The sequence below is a fragment of the Alosa alosa genome, chromosome 6, assembly GCF_017589495.1.
Source record: "Alosa alosa isolate M-15738 ecotype Scorff River chromosome 6, AALO_Geno_1.1, whole genome shotgun sequence".
Classification (NCBI taxonomy): Eukaryota; Metazoa; Chordata; class Actinopteri; order Clupeiformes; family Clupeidae; genus Alosa; species Alosa alosa.
In genome coordinates this window covers 34718371-34738987 of record NC_063194.1, presented here as the reverse complement: position 1 = coordinate 34738987, position 20617 = coordinate 34718371, and the positions used below count along the sequence as shown (strand labels likewise).

General features: G+C 45.1%; 2 protein-coding genes across 3 annotated transcripts in view; one reads left to right on the top strand and one right to left on the bottom strand.

The window, feature by feature from the left end:
- Positions 1 to 3762: 3762 nt before the first annotated feature.
- Positions 3763 to 19001, bottom strand: ubtd1b (ubiquitin domain containing 1b). The gene is given in 5 exon segments (XM_048245738.1): positions 3763 to 4203; positions 7172 to 7194; positions 7197 to 7328; positions 9289 to 9516; positions 17804 to 19001. Coding segments are annotated over 5 exon segments (765 nt in total). The 5' UTR covers positions 17892 to 19001; the 3' UTR covers positions 3763 to 3909.
- Positions 19002 to 19395: 394 nt separating this feature from the next.
- The window catches only part of mms19 (MMS19 homolog, cytosolic iron-sulfur assembly component), a 28499-nt gene continuing 27277 nt past the window's right edge, over positions 19396 to 20617 (top strand). The window contains exons 1-3 of one of the 2 annotated variants that reach the window (XM_048245735.1): positions 19396 to 19526; positions 20091 to 20139; positions 20376 to 20476. In XM_048245735.1, coding sequence (XP_048101692.1) covers positions 19400 to 19526; positions 20091 to 20139; positions 20376 to 20476 — 277 coding nt within the window. In that variant the 5' untranslated portion in view covers positions 19396 to 19399. Of the gene's footprint in view, positions 19527 to 20090; positions 20140 to 20375; positions 20477 to 20508; positions 20559 to 20617 lie in introns of those variants that run through there. The other variant, XM_048245737.1, reaches the window with a different exon arrangement.

Below are 20617 nucleotides of genomic sequence, written 5' to 3'. Positions count from 1 at the left end.
ATTATGATAATTCTGCTTTTCTTCAATGTTGCATTTGTAACATTATTACAGAATGTCCTAGTCCCAGTGTGCGCCAGTGTTCTGCCTATAGTTAAATATTGTTAATGTAATGTGTTAAATTAATGTAATGTGTGTTAAATATTGTTAATGTCATGTGTGTTAAATAATGTTAATGTAATGTGTTAAATATTGTTAATGTAATGTGTTAAATTAATGTAATGTGTGTTAAATATTGTTAATGTAATGTGTTAAATATTGTTAATGTAATGTGTGTTAAATATTGTTAATGTAATGTGTTAAATATTGTTAATGTAATGTGTTGAAGTGGTGTAGGTTTAAAATGTAAAATATTGTTAATGTAATGTGTTGAAGTGGTGTAGGTTTAAAATGAAATGTCAATTTCAGGATGAAAATGACTGAAAGGTGAACTTTTGAACTTTTTGGAATTGTCAAGGTTCTCCTTTAGCCAATCATTAAGAACTGCATACAGAATATAATGTATATAATCACAATATAATCACATACCAGATTTTACAGAATGGGCTATCATGATTCAGCGATAGTTTATATAGATTAATTTATATCAACAATCTTGACACAGGACCAATAATAACCAACCCAATAAGATGACACTACTGCACTGTATTTCATAACCCCCCATACAACCCACCTGTAGGCCAAACTGCCACATATCCACAACATGTGTTGGACTAGAGAATTGAGTCTGCTACATTTATTGAACTAAAGGATGCCTTGAATGCTTAAAATAGGCTAAGCTGTAAAAAAAGGGTCATCTTATTCTTGTTTAAACACAGGCCATACAAATAAATATGTAAGAAAAGCAGGGCGGGCATCATGGTTAGCGGTCGGGTTAGAAAATAGCATCAGGCAAGTTCAGGTTGTCTGTGAATGGACCTGTGCATCAGTGTTGGCTTTACACAATGTATTGTTATTATTAAAATAGGCTATCCTAGTCTTCGAAACATTTTCAGTAGTTTTCATAAAGTAGTTTTGGTTCTCAATTGCCACCCCAATAAAAAGTCTGGACCCAGCTGGCCCCCCCTATAAAATACTCCTGGCTCCGCCCCGGGGCTGGTGAGAGAAGAAAGTAGAGAACCGACGACTGTCAGGACAAATGGCAACTTTGTCCACCAGGGGGCAGAATTTCCACAGCAACCTGGAGCAGAGAACTCAGCTGGCCAGGTCACATGACCCAATCAACCAATCATTAGGTGGAAGACAAACGCACACAAAATGGAAATATGGAACTTATATCTTAGTTTATTTTTATTGACAGCTTTAAAAACAAAGTTGAAAATCAAACCTGCTTATAAATGTTACACATCACTTGTAAAATTAGCTATATGCGTATAAATTTTATGACTTCTTAAGTTTCAAAATGAATTCATATACAGATCTCTATACATTTGAATTTGGGTTTGCTTTTTCTTAACGGGCTTCAGGCGCCCAGAGCCCTCGCGCCACAAGAGAACAGGATTGTGGGATGTGGGATGTGTGTGAGGGGTGGGGGGGGCACCCCCTCGATCACTTATGGCTTGTTGCATCGTGGTCACAGCAGAGAACAGCTCTCCGATCAACTCTCAAGCCACAAACACTCTTTTAACATTTAACATTACAAATCAGGACACGAAAAAAATAATCAAAATGACCCACCACCTTTATCACAAAAACAGAAAATGTTACAGTCAACACACACACACACACAATTACAGCTACAAACACACACACACACACACACACACAGGTGCAGCTACAAACACGTTGATGTGAAATGATGGGTTCCATCCTGGTTCTGCAGAATAAAGTGCACAGGGACGGGACGGCTCGGAACCGGAGCGCAGTGCAGCGTTGGAGCCAGAGTCCGGTCCGGTCCAGTCCAGCCAACCTTGGCGCTCAGACAGCGAGCGAGCGGAGTCTCTCACACCTGCGTGGGTCAGTCTAGTCTCTCACACCTGCGTGGGTCAGTCTAGTCTCATACACCTGCGTGGGTCAGTCTAGTCTGATCTAGAGCTTCCTGCCCACGAGACAACACTCAGAGGTGTGTGTGTGTGCGAGAGAGATGCATGTGTCTGTCTCACGATCCTCAGTCGTTCAATCTCTACTAACTGCAAGGGAGACAACAGTAGTGTGCGTTTGTGTATTAAATGTCTCTCTGCAAATAATTCAGCTTTGTTAAGATCTTCACACAGCAGGGAGATGCTGATGCCACATAAGACCAGTTCAGGACCACTGACCACTGTGAAGGGATTTTATTACTGGACCAAAACATCTAGCGTGATTATCTTGTTTAATCTTATTTAGTTCAAAAGCACAAACACAAACATGGAAATCAATGGAAAGATGAGTTCTTAGATCGTGATTCTTGATTGAACAGTCTTGAGATTAGAGCTCTTTCTGGAGCATCATCTTACAGCCGCCTCTCGTCACGATCGCCATGGAGACCGCATCCTCTTGCTTCTTCTGACACACACACACACACCACCGAATTGCACTTTGACAAGACTAGTTCCATTGCTACACATCAGAACCGTTGAAATGTGATGTTCTACAATACCCACCACCATCAAACACACACACACACACACACGGTCAGTACTGCCGTGGCCTTGGGCAAGGCCCTCTCTTAAGGCTTATGGTGCTCAACATGGACAAATGACCCTTCACATTCTCCCTCTCAGTGCGTTCAAATCAGCAGAAACACACCAACCACCAGCACGGTTCCCTACACCTGCTCTGTGTGTGTGTGTGTGTGTGAGGTGGAGCAGATAGTCGTCACAGGGTAAGGGAAGACTCAGATTTGATTTCTTCACCTGGTGTGTGTGTGTGTGTGTGTGTGTAGCTGAGAGTTGTGACTCACCTTTGATTTCCTCACATAATGAATTAGATGAATTAGATGATTCACAGCAACAGTAGGATTGACAGCACGGGCCAGCAGCAGCACTGGAAAAGCTCTATATCTGGCTGTGGGTGTGGACCAGTAGCACTAGCAAGGCTCTGTGTTTGTGTGTGTGTTTATGTGCGTGTGTGTGTGTGTGTCTCTCCAGTCTAATCGGCAGCTTCATCTCTCTGTGTCAACGTCAGAACCCACCCCGGTTGGTCGGAGTTCCATTATTGTTCTCAAGGTTCTTTCTGAGGAGTCAAAGTTCTGAGGGTTCCTCTACAGGGTTCCTCTGCAGGGTTCCTCTGCAGGGTTCTACGGGGGTCTCACTCCAGAGGTGACATCAAACTCCCAGGGGCATGCTGCGTGCTCACGTACCTACGTGCGGACGTGTGTGTGTGTGTGTGTGGTTTGTTGTTTTTAGGGGGCAGCTCTCTCACACACACACACAGATTAGAGAACATATAGTGTAACAACATCTACAGTCACTCTAACACACACACACATTGTCATCTGGGCATCTCTAGGAAGGCACACAAGTACTCAAGAAGTACATTCCAACACTGAGACACACACATCTCCTGCTGCAAAGGATTCACACCTTTACAAGGCTGTCCACTATAACCCAGGTGCGTGCACACACACACACACACACACACACACACACACACACAGTCCATCATCAGCACAAGGGAGGGGTGGGGCTCTTTTAGTGTGTGTGTGTGTGTGTGTGTGTGTGAGTGAGAGAGAGAGAGAGAGAGAGAGAGAGGTGTTGGGTGGGGGGTTGGGGGCGTTTAGGGCTTTACGAGTCTGTCTCTAATGGATGAGTCCACCAGGTAAAGAACTAGAGTCCGTCCACAAGGTAAAGAACTAGAGTCCGTCTTTAATGGCGCCATTTATGAGAAAAGAAGAAACCTGCGTCCTGCTGGAGCGTGTCCGAGCTCCTGGGCCTTGTCATCCTCTCGGGGCGCTCCACAGCGCCACACGCTGGACGCAGGTCCCGGCGCAGCTCAGTTGTCGGGGGTGGAGGGGGCCGTGGGTGTGGGTGTGTGTGTGGGCGGGGCCGTGGCCATGGGCGTGTGTGTGTCTGTGGGCGGCTGGTTGACGATGACCTGGATGACGAAGTCCTTCTGGATCTTGGTGTCCTGCAGCCGCGTTTTGTCGGTCAGCAGCTTCCCGCTGAAGAACCAGCGCTGGTGCGCCGCCTCGATGTCCTCCTGAGCCTGCAGCTGCTTCTTCAGCTGACCGATGGAGTCCGCCATGCTGGCGCTCAGCCGCACGTCTCGCCCCGTCGACAGACGCACCTGACGCGCACACACACAGGCAAGTTAGAACAGCATGAGCTTGAGTAAGTAAGTGTGTGTGGATGGAGTTACAACAGCATGAGCTTGAGTGAGTAAGTGTGTGTGGATGGAGTTACAACAGCATGAGCTTGAGTGAGTAAGTAAGTGTGTGGATGGAGTTACAACAGCATGAGCTTGAGTGTGTGTGTGTGTGTGTGTGTGTGTGTGTGTGTGTGTGTGTGTGTGTGTGTGTGTGTGGATGGAGTCCTTTTGGTCTGCACAGCTCTGCTTTTGGATCACTGGCAGAAGAGCGTCCAATGTTGAGGTTGTACAACGGCCCCGACGTGAAGCAGTTCTCGAAGTGAACAGACCACCGTGGAGTCCATTATCCCGCTTATTCTACTGTTGCCACTTGCGTTGTGCTAATTTCCCATTACAATTTAAGCGTTTTAATCGCTAAAACTTGTCTTGTTTGTAGAACTAATTTCTTCCGACACATATCAACTATTTTCTCAACTTGCTGGACAAACTGCCGTTACTAGTTCTAATTGGATGGTTGCTACGGCCAAAGGCCAGTCGTTAGTTCTATCTCTCCCGTTGTCAAGCGGGCGTATCCCAAGATTCTGATGAACTTTAGTTTTGAAACATTGCTATTTTACTTAGACTGCTGTCATCCATCTAGCTAAAAGCCACCTCCGTCATATGCTACAATGTTGCCATGTTCTGAACGTCTGCATTTTACAGCTCGGATGCAATGTGACAGTTCATTTAAACTTCACAACGAGTTCGGCGAATTAATATACAAGTGTGATACGGCCAAAAAAATGGATCTACTTCATAGGTGTGCAGATAACATACGGTTAATGGTGGTTCTAAATTACGTAGGACAATGGGAATTTCAACCAAGCAGGGGAATAAAGTAATGTAATGTTCTAATGTCGTAATGTTCTAATGTTGCAATGTTCTAATGGTCTAATGTCGTAATGTTCTAATGTCATAATGTCGTAATGTTCTAAAGTTGCAATGTAGTAATGTCTTGTTAGCGAGTGAAACAGAAATGCCCGTGTCATGAGTTACGACGATTTTTACATAATTTCTACAGACTAGACAATCCCAGTGCAAAAGACGTGGGTTTTAATAACGCCATGGCATCTCATCTCATGTGTGGGTCAAGAAGTAGCGTGGGTTGCCATGGCACCTCATCTCATGTGTGGGTCAAGAAGTAGCATGACATGGGGAGCATCCTGGCCAAGCAGCTAACGTGCTGTTAGCCGCTCACTCAATATCCCTCAGCCACAGTTTTAGACTGGGCCCTTTCCCCTCATATCAGCCACACTGTTAAACTGGGCCCTTTCCTCTCATCCACAGTGTTAAACTGGGCCCTTTCCTCTCATCCACAGTGTTAGACTGGGCCCTTTTCCCCTCATATCAGCCACAGTGTTAAACTGGGCCCTTTCCCCTCATATCAGCCACACTGTTAAACTGGGCCCTTTCCCCCTCATATCAGCCACACTGTTAGACTGGGCCCTTTCCCCTCAGCCACACTGTTAAACTGGGCCCTTTCCCCTCAGCCACACTGTTAAACTGGGCCCTTTCCCCACTGTGCTAGCCGCTCACTCAATATCCCTCAGCCACAGTGTCATACAGGCCATCTTAAAATCCAGCAATACAAAGCATGAACTCCTTGAGCGTCTGTCCTAGCTAGCTTTTACCTCATCACATTATAACTATTGTTAGCCACATAACATCTAGAAGCTGGCACATTAGCGACCATGGCTTAATGTCACTGTTTAACAAGCAAACTAGCATGCTATGCAGCCCAACAAGCAAACACAGCTAAACGTAATGACCATGAACTCTTTCCTTTATGGTCTACAAGTCATCCAGTTATCCAGAGATAAAGATAGCCTGGCCATATTCTACTACCACACAGATCTGACTAAATTCAGGTTCCTACTTCTCCTTGGGACAATCACTTTTAAGTCTTGGAAAACACTTTTCCATTTACATCCAAACAGTATTCTAACGTTAGCTTTGAGATACTGCTTGATTGCATAACTTAGTTTAATCTCCTCAATGTACTATGCAGCAGTTTTGAACAAATTTGTGCAGCATGGTCACGATGCTAAGCGCATTTAATAGCAATTTAACCAGCCATGTTCTATGCAATGCTTCTATGTAGCAACCACAATCGTTCAACAATCGTGAATGAATATTTTGTTAAATGCACATGCAGAGGAGTGGCAGCGGGCTCGTTATGAGAGAGCGCGGACGGGACATGGAAAGGGGCGGGGCAAGGAAAGGCTGCGTGCGTAAAACGCACAGCTCAATGAAAGGATTTTATCTCCACTTTAATTTAAATAGTACAACATAGAACATCAATGTGTGCTGGTTTTATCTCCACTTTAATTTAAATAGTACAACATAGAACATCATAGATCTCAGTGAAAAAATGACGTGTGTGAGACCAGACATACATTGAGTGCTGTGTGTGTGTGTGTGTGTGAGGCCAGACATACCTTGAGTGCTGTGTGTGTGTGTGAGGCCAGACATACCTTGAGTGCTGTGTGTGTGTGTGTGTGTGTGTGTGAGGCCAGACATACCTTGAGTGCTGTGTGTGTGTGAGGCCAGACATACCTTGAGTGCTGTGTGTGTGTGTGTGTGAGTGAGGCCAGACATACCTTGAGTGCTGTGTGTGTGTGTGTGTGAGGCCAGACATACCTTGAGTGCTGTGTGTGTGTGTGAGGCCAGACATACCTTGAGTGCTGTGTGTGTGTGTGAGGCCAGACATACCTTGAGTGCTGTGTGTGAGGCCAGACATACCTTGAGTGCTGTGTGTGTGTGTGTGTGTGTGTGTGTGTGTGTGTGTGTGTGTGTGTGTGTGTGTGTGAGGCCAGACAGACCTTGAGTGCTGTGTATGTGAGGCCAGACATACCTTGAGTGCTGTGTGTGTGTGTGTGTGTGTGTGTGTGTGTGTGGCCAGACAGACCTTGAGGGAGAACTCCTTCCTGGGGGGGGGGGGGCTTCGGGCGTGTCCGACGGCTCTTCCTCACTGCGCTCCGAGATCAGATTAAGGGGCGGGGCCAGGCAGTAGACGGGCAGCTGGTAGCGGTTGCCCAGCTCGTCATAACACTCATTCAGGGTGCCTGAGAGAGAGAACACACACACACACACACACACACACACACACACACACACACACACATATTAGGCTCTGCCTGAACCATCTCTGGAGATGTCCATACATTTATTTATTTTATCCAATCTACCCGATGGATTAAATGCAACAGTGTGTTTGTATGCATGCGTGCGTGTGTGTGTGTATGCGTGCATGCGTGTGCGTGTGTGCACCATGCGGGAGCATAATTGTCTCCATCCACTAGGGCCTGGGTGAGCTCGTGGTCGTGTGCGTGTACCATGCGGGAGTGTGATGCTGGCTGTGTGTGTCTGTGTCTTTGTGTGTGTGTGTGTCTGTGTGTGTGTGTGTGTGTGTGTGTACCATGCGGGAGTATGATGCTGGCTGTGTGTGTCTGGGTGGATGTGTATGCGTGCGTGCATGCGTGCGTGCCATGCGGGAGCGTGATGCTAGCTCCGTCCACTATGGCCTGGGCGAGCTCGTGTGTGTGTTAGGGGTGGGCGATATGGACAAAAAATAATATCTCGATATTTTTTGTGATTTTGACGATAACGATAATTAGTCGATATCAGTTATTTCCTTCTATGTTTTGTTTTAGAGCAAATCACGTAGGCTAGCATTCCAAGTTACAGAATAGAAACTAATGCGTTAGCTTATGGCTAATGTATATGAGAAATCCCATAGAGATGCTAACGGTTAGCATAATCGGTAAACGTAGATATTTTGAGCAAACTTTAGTCCATTTACAAAAGAGTTACATGAGAATAGTTATTTGTTTACAACTGACTACTAAAATACTCAAAGGCTAATGTTTTCTCTCCATATAATACCATGTAGGCTACTCTCGCTGCACAAAATAAACATTAGGCTGCGTGGGACAACGTTGTGACCAAAGACAGTAAAAGATATGGACAGTCATCACGTAGACGTCAATCGAGGCGGGTGAAGCAAATTTCAACCGTTTCCTGTTGGTCGACGAGGCTTTCTGCGCAGGCTCAGGGGACATAAATGTAACGTAGGCACGTAGTCTGACTCGTGTAACTCTTGCAATAGCTGCACCGAGAAATTGGGTATGTAGCCACTTACTTCGTTACCACCATGTCTACATTACTGTTCTAAATGTCCTAGTTGTTCGTAGATAAATGTGATTTAATATAAACAGCACTCGCCACATTCATAGCCTAGGCTACTGTCAATCTATCAAAACTTCGCTGAAATGTTGTGCTCCGATACTTACGGTTATTTTGCTCCTGTGCGACGCTTTCACCCACTCTGGCTGTATGCTTATTACGTCACTTTAGCATTGATTTCGGAAAAAAGTTTATTACTCAGTCTGTAAGTCAGTTATGAGGTTATGACGTCAATCACACAATGTTGTATTACTCCGGAAATAGAAAAAGTTCATATAAAGGCTTAAAACGCTTCAGCTGTAACGTTATTTGATGTCAAAGTGGTGCCAAAATTGAATGGGCTTCAATGGGGATGGCTAGGTGAACTGGTCTACTATAGCCTCAGATCCGCCATAGTGTCTACGCTCTCCGAACGTTCGCCTGCCCCCTTGGGTTGTGACCCACTAGTGATCACGTGACACTTGCTCTGCTGCACTTCTCCCGCATCGCCTACCTCCTGGGAATGTAGGAGTCTTCCGTGCATGATTTTGAGTGTTTTTTTCCCCATAAGTAATTTAAATACTCCATAATGTCAATTTGCACATCGTTAAAACAACAATCACGATATTATCGCAGACGATATATATCGCCCACCCCTAGTGTGTATGGGCGTGTGTGCGCGCGTGTGTGTACAATGCGGGAGCGTGATGCTAGCTCCGTCCACTATGGCCTGGGCGAGCTCGTGTGTGTGTGTGTGTGTGTGTGTGCGCGTGTACCATGCGGGAGCGTGATGCTAGCTCCGTCCACTATGGCCTGGGCCAGCTCGTGGTCGTGTGTGCGTGTGCACGTGTGTGTGTGTACCATGCGGGAGCGTGATGCTAGCTCCGTCCACTATGGCCTGGGCGAGCTCGTGGTCGTTACACTCCAGGGCGACTGCGGCTGCCTTCAGCGCATCCCAGATCTCCTTGCGGCCCTCAAAGGCCGGCGCCGTATCCCAGAATTCATCTCTCTTGCTGCGCAGCTGCCCCTCGGTCATGGGGTAGTCGCTCTTCCACTTGGGACGCTCCTTCTTCAGGGGCTCGTTACGGGCTGCAGGGAGACATCACATCACTCAGAGGAGAGGCTCACACACACACACACACACATCACTCAGAGGAGAGGCTCTCACACACACATCACTCAGAGGAGAGGCTCTCACACACACACACACACATCACTCAGAGGAGAGGCTCTCACACACACACACACACATCACTCAGAGGAGAGGCTCACACACACACACACACAACAACTCAGAGGAGAGGCTCACACACACACACACACACAGGAGAGGCTCACACACACACACACACACACACACACATCACTCAGAGGAGAGGCTCACACACACACACACACACACACATCACTCAGAGGAGAGGCTCTCTCACACACACACACACACACATCACTCAGAGGAGAGGCTCTCACACACACACACACACACACACACTCACACACACACACACACACACATCACTCAGAGGAGAGGCTCACACACACACACACACACACACACACACATCACTCAGAGGAGAGGCTCACACACACATCACTCAGAGGAGAGGCTCTCACACACACACAACAACTCAGAGGAGAGGCTCACACACACACACATCACTCAGAGGAGAGGCTCTCACACACACACACACACACACACATCACTCAGAGGAGAGGCTCTCACACACACACGCCACAACTCAGAGGAGAGTCTCACACACACAAACAACACTCAGAGGAGAGTCTCACACACACACGCGCACACAACACCACTCTACACATGCCAAACTGGGGCCAGTTCAACATCTACACATGCAGAACTGAGGCCAGTTCTAAACATTTTGAAACTAAAACATAGAAACATTTTGAAACAGCTTTGCTACAGTTTGCTCTGAAACAGAATTCCACAGATAAAACAGAATTCCACAAATAAAACAGAATTCCACAAATAAAACAGAATTCCACAGATAAAACAGAATTCCATGGATAAAATAACGGGTGGGTGTTATAGTGTCAGTGGCGTCATCCTATCAGCACTGACTTGTTTAAAAATCCCACCATTTTAACAGGGCAGTGAACGCAGCATATCTACCTCAGGATATTTAACCTGCCGTATAGTGAACACAGCATATCTACCTCAGGACATACAGATGAAAGATAAGAATCAAAGGCCAACACGAAACCTATATTTACATAGATTACATCAGGCTCGAAATAAATGTAGGAGAGCAAACAATGGCCTTCTCAGAGCGCATGCAAAAAACAAAGTACCGCTGCATAGAATCCTACAGTATGCTTTGCTTTGCAGAGTAAGCCGTTAGCCAGAGTTTACGTTAGCTGGCTACTGCCTGAAATTGGCCGGTTTCACGTGTAGTTGTCCAGCAGAAAGAAATATAAATTGACAGAATGTCCGATGGAAAATATGCTACATTAAATAATTAATTTGTATGTCAAGTTTGGGAAATAGGGCACTCACCAGCCCAGCACCAAACTCTGACTATGGTAAACAACATCGGATTTTTAAGCCAGTAAATGCTCCCGTTAGGAACCAAACCCGATTTTGTTCAAATCTACACACCTATGGCTACTGAAAAATGTTTGTTGAATTTTCGAAAGAAAGGGGCGGAAATTGGTGCTTTTACGATATGAAGTAGATCCATTTTTTTTGCCTGTATCACACTTGTATATTAATTCGCCGAACTCGTTGTGATGTTTAAATGAGTGGTCACGTTGCATCCAAGCTGTAAAATGCAGACGTTCAGAACATAGCAACATTTAGCATAAGAAGTAGGTGGATTTTAGCTAGTTGAATGGCAGTAGGCTAAGTAAAATAGCAATGTTTCAAAGATAAGGTTTATCAGAATCCTGGGATATACCCACTTGACAACGGGAGAGATAGAACTTTGGCCGTAGCAACCATCCATTTAGAACTAGTAACGGCAGTTTGTCCTGCAAGTTGAGAAATTAGTTGATATGTGTCGGAAGAAATTAGTTCTACAAACAAGACAGTTTTAGCGATTAAAACGTTTAAATTGTAACAGGAAATGAACACAACGCAAGTGGCAACAGTGAAATAAGCGGGATAATGGACTCCACAGTGGTCGCTAAGCAGAAATGAATGAGCCGCTGCGCGTCAGGGCCGTTTTACAACCTCAACAGCGCATTCATTTCTGTTAACAGACCACCGTGTCATCCATTATCCTTACATTCTCCACTACTGCGCTTGTGTAGCATTATGCAGGCTAGAGTCTGCTCACAATATGTGCAGCAATTATTTTGCGCGACTTAGAATGAAAGTAGTCTTCTCCGCTATTTGTGCCAAGCTAACCCTAAAAAAAACTGCTGCTGCTGACTACGCTTAATAAACGTTAGTGTTGAATCAAACACTGCTGCTGCTGATTACACTTAAAGGTGCTCTAAGCGATGCTGGGTAACGTCACTTCTGTTGACTTTCAAACTAAATAGAGAGCTAGCTCGCTACTTCCTCCCCCTCCCTCCCGTGCTGCTCCCAGTTGTTATGTTTTTATGGGCTAGGTTTGCCCAGGTTGTTTTTGTTGTCCAGGTTGTTTTTGAGATCGCATTTTTTTACAGTGTATTCAGGACACAGATAGCTAGCGGTTGGGGTTAGGTGATGTTTGCAGTAAGTGACATAACATGTTTTAGCCTAAAAAACGCATGGCATCGCTTAGAGCACCTTTAATAAACGTTAGCATTGAATCAAACAAACGGCTGACTACACTTAATAAACGATAGATGTGTGTATTCTGACAGGCAGCTTTAATGCTGGGAGAGTGTGTGTGCGTGTGTGTGTTCTGTCTTACCGTAACGTAACGTAACGTACGTGTGTGTTTGTGTGTGTGTACAGCTGTAACTAACACAAAGTGTGAGCTGACACTAACAGTCAGCAGTGATAGGACACCACCCACCAGCCACAGCAGGGTCAGGTTCCTACACACACACACACACACACACACACCCTCAGCAGATCACAAATTGAGCTCCCTACACACGTGCCAACTATTTAAGGTCACCTTCCATCCAAACAAATTATTTATAGCTGACCTGCAGGCTCAGGTGTGGCAATCAAGAACACAGGAGAGGAGGAGAGAGGAGAGGAGTGAGGAGAGCAGAGGGATGGAGAGGAGAAGAGGAGAGAGGAGGAGAGAGGAAGAGGAGAGAGAAAGAGAGAGGAGGAAAGAGAGGATGAGGAGAGAAGAAGAGAAGAAAAGAAAAGAGAGAAGGAGAGAGAAGAGAGGAGAAGAGGAGAGGGGAGGAGAGCAGAGGGGAGGAGAGGAGAAGAGGAGAGGAGGAGAGCAGAGGGGAGGAGAGGGGAAGAGGAGAGTAGAGGGGAGAGGAAGAGGAGAGAGAAGGAGAGGAGGAGAGAGGAGTAGAGAAGAGGAGAGAGGAGAAGAGGAGAGAGAAGGAGAGGAGGAGAGAGGAGACAAGGGGGGGAGGAGAGAAGAGTAGAGAAGAGGAGAGAGGAGGAGAGAGGAGAGAGAAAGAGAGAGGAGAAGAGGAGAGAGAAGGAGAGGAGGAGAGAGGAGTAGAGAAGAGGAGAGAAGAGGAGAGAGAAGGGAAAGAGGAGAGAGGAGTAGAGAAGAGGAGAGAGAAGGGAAAGAGGAGAGGGCATGGTTGTGTAGATATTACAGCATGCACTTAACTTCAGGTCTGCGTGGCTGAAATAATGTACTACTCGTTCAAGGCAGAGGTCTAATCACTGTAGAAATAAAGAGAAGCCGGCAAACAATCACACACACGTGACACCTTGCGGAAGGAGAGTTTACACACACGTACACACACACACACACGTGACACCTTGCGGAAGGAGAGTTTACACACACACACGTGACACCTTGCAGAAGGTGAGTTTACACACACACACACACACGTGACACCTTGGGGATGGGTTGCATTAGGCACTGTCTACATGCCCTACATGTGTACGCACACACACACACACACACACACTCTCTCGCTCTCTCGTCAGTGCCCTCCAGGGATGAGGATGGCAGTGATGATACCATCTGATGCCGTCTCCCGCTGGCACGCCACGCCCAGGAGATAATGTGCTGCCAGCTATGCTATGCTATCTACATGCCCAGGAGAAAATGTGCTGCCAGCTATGCTATGCTATCTACATGCCCAGGAGAAAATGTGCTGCCAGCTATGCTATGCTATCTACACGCCCAGGAGAAAATGTGCTGCCAGCTATGCTATGCTATCTACACGCCCAGGAGAAAATGTGCTGCCAGATATGCTATGCTATGCTATCTACTACACCATACTAGTGTTACACGGTGCACCGATACTACAAAAGTATCGCAATACCCTGAAATTAAAAATGTCACGATGCCTAATTTTATTAGTATCGATACTTTTGAGAATGACCATGTTCTTTTGAAGTAACATGTGTGTGCATAAGGCATGCTTCTAGCGCCTCCTCCCCTAACCTGTGGCTGTGCGTCTTTTCTCCTCACACACACGTAAGTGCAGCTGTCGTGCTATAAACAGCGAGACATGGCTGCTAGTTCAAGTGATGCTATGGTAACACATCATAATAGGCTAATATCAAGTTGATTTGCTCACTTGCATCTCTCAAGTTTGTGTTGCTAACCTACCTAGGCCAGTGTTTCCCCTAGAATTTTTTCCAGCAGCGGTGCTGTTGATCATAGGAAGCCCCCAAAAAAAAAAAAAAAAAAGAGAAACATTTGAAAAAATGACTCCTTAAATTGTGACTTCTGGTGGATTTTGTGGAAGAAATGGACAGATTGAGTTACAAATTGACAACCATCAACACAAGCATTTACAAAGCATGATTATTGCAGTACTTGAACAGGATTATTCATGTTTTTCTTTCACCTTTTTCATTTACATTATTAGTATTAGCCACTGTACAAACTATTACTATTTAGAATATACAGTGCTGTGCATAAGTTAAGACATTTATATATAATGTATTTATTTACGATACATGATGCATTAAAAATAATTGATGTCCTATTTTTTTTTTAATTAAGGCATTGAGACAAAAGGCAAAATATGTTTTTATTCCTCCCTTTAGTCAATTTCAGCATGGGTGTCTTCACTTTTGCACAGCACTGTATAAACTATATAGACTTCTCTTTCATGCCATTACACTGTATTGGTGCTGTGCAAGTCGAATTGAGTGCCTGTCACTTTAATGCCGTGACGGCCCGTGACGCTGGCTTGATTCTCACGGTTTTAAGCTAACTTAGTAGCGTTGTTGTGCATGGTGCATAAGAATATGTGGATGAAATTAATTATGTTTCCCATGTCATTTGGTAAAATAAATGGTCAAAAATTCGAAGAAAATTCACTTGGATTATAGCAGATAAGTGCCTTGTATCATATCTATAATGTTGATGAGCTCTACAGGAATTACAAACTATCTCAGATGTAAATGCTTGCGTATCCTATTACTCAAATTCACCAATAGGCTAGCTAGACCGTAGTTTCACAGCCTAGGTATGTTAGCAACACAGGACTTGAAAGCATTGCCTGCATCACAAACAAAAACGAAACAATGCGTGGATTTATCTGGGAATAGGCTACTGAAGGTAGGGGTGAGCTATCTCGCTGGCGTGTTTAATTTGGTTCCTTGGTTAACATAATGTAGGCTACGTTTTTTTGCACAAAATTGCGTCTGCTAATAAACTTAAACATAAACACAAACAAGCGTGATCTCCTGTGGAATCCCTGACTGCGCCTTCAACGTTAGCCTACTATTATTTGTTGACATGAAACCTGAACGAGCGGCAGCTGTTCCTGAAGTTCACTTTAATTATTATTGTTTTTTTTTAATTAGGCAACTTTTTTTGCAGTGGCGCTTGAATTCCAGAAGCGGCGCTGCACCGCTGATGAATACATTGTAGGGGAAACAATGTAGGCTGTGGGATTTTGGTCATTTAGGCCTACTATTTGGGTTCAATGCAATTTAGAAATAGGCTAAGCAACCATCGCAAACTTTTACATCTGAAGAGAGATCCTTGCTAACGATCCCGCTAGCTCAGGTCACGTTTGACAATAGTGCTCACTAAAATCATTAATGAACATTGCAAGACACTTATCTTTTCTATGATCCCAGAAAGACTTTCTTCGACTTATACATTTTTTTGAACATTTATTTTATCTAATGAAATACAAAACATAATTAATTGCATCCACATATCTTTATGCGCTGTGCAACTTTTATTTACTAGACTAGTGAGACAAGGCCAATTACTCTCACTATCTCTTAAAGTGACAGGCACTCAATTACACCTACACATCACCAATGTGCACTCAATTAGACCTAGAACACCAATTAAAGATATGCCTAAGTGTAATAGTTTAAAAATAGTTAGTTTTAGAATAGTTTTCAAATTGCTAAATATATTTACTAGTAATTATGCAGAATATATGAAATATGACATAAGCCATCATTTTCCATGTGTGTTTGTGTGGAGAGAGTCAAGCAGAATCTGGGAAGGCCACTGGTGTGAATGATCACACTACAGTTTATTCAATATATTACTGATGATGATGTCAAGGTGGTGGGGCCCCCAAATCAAATAATTTTTTAAAAAAGTATCGAAGAAGTGTCAAAATCGCAATTCTTGACTTGGTATCGGTATCAAAACATTAATTTTGGTATCGTGACAACACTACACCATACCAAACAAGCCCACCTCCTCTCCACCCAAACACACTGGTTTCCTCCTCTCCACCCAACACACACACACACACACACACCAATAACCAGCACTCAAGACCACAGCACCTGACAACACAACACACAGACATACACTCTAAACACACATACACAAACAAAATATTGTAAGCCAGGTTTCACAACACAACAACACACTGCAGCTCTGGACCGTGCCCCATAATCTATAGACACTGCGCACTGGAAAGTGCCCCATAATCTACAGACTCTGCACACTGAAACGTGCCCCATAATCTACAGACACTGCGCACTGGAACATGCCCCATAATCTACAGACACTGCGCACTGGAACATGCCCCATAATCAGACACTGGATCATGCCCATAATCTACAGACTCTGCACACTGGAACGTGCCCTATAATCTACAGACACTGCGGACTGGAACATGCCCCATAATCAGACACTGCACACTGGATCGTGCCCCATAATCAGACTCTGCACACTGGAACGTGCCCCATAATCAGACTCTGCACACTGGATCATGCCCATAATCTACAGACTCTGCACACTGGATCATGCCCATAATCTACAGACTCTGCACACTGGAACATGCCCCATAATCTACAGACTCTGCACACTGGAACGTGCCCCATAATCAGACTCTGCACACTGGAACGTGCCCCATAATCAGACTCTGCCTTCACTTCCCTGCTGATAAAAGCCTGGTGTGCAGCACAGAGCAGAGTGCAGTCAGACAGGTCGCCCAGGTGTCTGGACATGAGATTTGGTGGGTATGACAGCATAGGTAATCCTAATATCAACAAGTAATATGATAACTAAGGTAAGATATTACAGATTTGCATTTCAAAGGGCACTTTTCTATTATAAATTAAGCATTAAATGCAATGTGACATATCTCTTCATTGCCAGTAAATGTCTTGCCCCTAACATTAGATTTTTAGGCTATAAAATGTTTGTTTAAAACGTGAATAACAGTATAGCTTCAGTTGGTCCAGATGAACCTAATGGACGCATGACTTACACAATGTTTCGGGGATGTGTCAAAACCTTAAGGTAAAGCTTCAGGTATACCTCACGAATGACGCAGTGGAACCCGGGCCCTGCCCACACCGCTTGTAAACACAGCTGGACGCCAGGCCAGGCCGGTTTTTTTTTTTTTTAAACCTTCCCTGCAGACTCAAGGCCGACTGAGCCAGCTACATTCTGTCCTCCGATAGGCTGTCCCTAAACCTTACACAAGGCGTCCGATATGTAACGTTAGTGTCATGCTCTGACGTACGACGCACCTGATTAGGTTTCCCTTCTTCTAGATGAGGCTGACCGACGTGCCTGAGGGACAATAAAAGATATGGCAGTCTGGTCGCCTGATTTACACTGATAAGAGACCCGAGTGTGACTGTGGGAATGGCCTAAAACGCGGCGCCAGCACGGACTTTTCCACTGTAAACACGTAGGCCGAGGGCTGCCACGATACACTATGGAAAGCACAGGCTTGTCGCTACGGTGGAAAAGCGTCATCGGATGGGCCGACCTTGAGTGGATCGGGCGAGTGAGGTGTGAGGATGCATGAGCATGACAGACAGCTGATCTGAAACAGCTGGCTGAATGTTTACAGTGAGACAGGTGGACGTTTCCGGGGGTCTTACCTCCACGCTTCCGTCCGGTCCTCCCACCGGCGCGAGACGACCCCTGTCCGCGTGAATCCCCACGCTCTCTTCCCACGCATCCTCCCATGGTGGTCAGTTAGATCCGAACCACGGCATCACTGACTACCGGTATACAAATAAACTTAGCGCCAGCCTGGCACACAAAACGTGACAGCAGTTGCAGATATGGCTCAAACTTCAATGAGGAAGTTCAAAAGGCTGACCAGCATCAGGATGTCTTCGCTATGGGTTTTTTTAAGCTAGCTAGTGCTAGCTTGGGAAGGTAACGTTAGCAAACCGTTTGAAGAAACTTTTCCCCCAAAAAGTAAAATGTCTTTGTTTTTATATGGCACAGACTCTGTTGCTAAATAACGGTTCTTCAATTAACATTATGTAGTTTGACAAGGCAGCCCCATCTTTAGAAAAAATAATTTTTACTTAATGATTGGCTAGCTAGGAATCTATCCAAAAGGGAACTTCTGGCTGTTCCGCTTAGATAGTGGTCCGACTATTATTATTTGATATCTCAAACATTCCAAGCAAAATGTCAACTCTCGTGCACTGAGGTGGTGCTCGCCATGTGGCTAATTAAAGACAAAGATTCACCGAAATCAGCGCAGACTGCCCGAGGCCTAACAATTTCATCTTGAGCAACTTTTCTCGTCTGGTAGCTTACTAGCTGCAACGTTATCGCTACTAGAAGATATGTTCCTCATTTGATTAACATTACATGCGTTCGCAAGTCAACATCAGCTGAGACTAAACGGTTTCCAAATGTGTAAAGTTAAATCTGTACTTTAATTAGCTGGGTCTGGTGACTAATATGACGATAAATAACAGAGAGCAGTGAGAGCGAGGTTAATTACCAACTCGTCAAAAACTACGATAACGTTGCAGTTAGCAGCTTAGCTAATAATACAAGTAAGCTGGCAGATTAGCTTGGTAGCTAACATACACGTTCCTTGCTAGCTAGCAATCAAACCACCATAACAAACTTTCGACAGCGAGTCTTTGCAGGTGACAAGTCCATTTCTTCTTTTAAAAGCCTCTACACTTGATTTAGGGTGTAGTGGATTCGTTGGTCATCCGTTAATCTGGTCCACACGAGTTTCAAAACTTCAAAGCGTTCATAGTTCCTGCGACTAGGGTAACATTCCTTTCCCTTCCTGATGTTGGAACAGTCAGCCAGCCAGAAACACGTACTACGCTTGCGCAAGTCCATGTGCAAGTTCTTGCATTGCGTCGCACAAGACAGCCAATAAAATGATTCCTGAAACATGCTTCTCTGTCTAAAAATTATTTATACCAGATGGGCAGAAATACTGTTTTGTGCGTAAATCACAAATCAAATTGTCATGGTGATACACTCCTCTTGATCTCATAGTAATTATAACTGTGATAATAATTAAGATCGATTCCAGCAACCGTATCAAATAATAAAATTCGTTTCACATGCCTGCATAGATAAAATTATTCATTTGTCAACAATGTTGAGTATAATACGAGTTTGTAGTTAACAAATTTGAATATGAACTTGACATTTCATTGTCATGCAACAATAAACACTTAACCAGATGTAGTCCTAACTTTCTGCGCATGCTCACATGGGTAAAAGTGAATGCACTGTCGATCAGAATGGCTGCGGACAGTACTCTGCTCCTCGGCTTAGTGGAGGAATTTGTCTCGGGCCAGCAGGACACGAAAGCCACAGAGACCGCGAAAGGTGATGTGAAGCCCTCGTCTAGCGTGCTCTTTGTTTGCGTTGGCATAGACCGAGTGGCAGAGAAGCTCCGTGCTGAAATGCACATGTGATGTCCCCGCCGCTTTGCATTAGGCTAGCTAGCAGGTTAGCTCAGAAGCTAGACACTCGCCACATCCTGTGTACAGAAACGAACAGAGCTTAGGAAAGCGCTCAGTACAGGCAGTCAGACTCGCATCTTATCTGTGCTCATGTGAAGTAGTAGGTATTTATTAAATATCAGGTTGGACGGGTCATGTTGTAGCCAGCTCATAGTTGGCTGGGTAGGCAGGGATGCAGGCTTTTGTCAGAAAGCCTGGTTGTGCTTATCACTTTGTGCTAAACGCGATAAGTGGCTAGCACGCTGTCAGTGAACTCTGATCATTTGAAGTCGTAATACGTACTCGTCCCCTGACCCCACCGCTACAGGTGTCCGGGCATATTCCCCGAGCTGGCCTCGCGCTGGCCTTGGCTCGGAACCCCCGCCTAACCTTTGTTACTTCACTTCCATTCCACACGTAGACGGTTTTCTGCCTCTTTCTCTTCTAGGCGTCAAGACTGGACAGTTCACTGTTCTGCAGCTGATCGAAGCATTGGGGTAACCTAGAGAATTACTTTTTTTCACTCCACATTTGAGAAGTTTATTGTGTGTGCAACACCTTATGCGGACAGCATCCACACTGTCAATGTCTTGAAACTGCAGAAAGTAATGTTGATTCGTTGCTGGTTTATTTGTTTAAGTGTTCCCCTAATGAGGTGTGTGTGTGTGTGTGTGTGTGTGTGTGTGTGTGTGTGTGTGTGTGTGTGTGTGTGTACACACATGCGCTTGTGCAGTTTGAGTCTCACCAGCTCTCAGCACGAGACTCGGGCCCGAGGCGTCAAGCTCCTCTCACAGGTCCTACAAGAGTGTTACAGCTGTCTGAACGAGAGAGAGGGTGAGATATATACACACACACACACACAAGCTCCTCTCACAGGTCCTGCAAGAGTGTTACAGCTGTCTGAACGAGAGAGAGGGTGAGATATGAGACACACACACACACATACACAAGCTCCTCTCACAGTGTTTCAGTTGC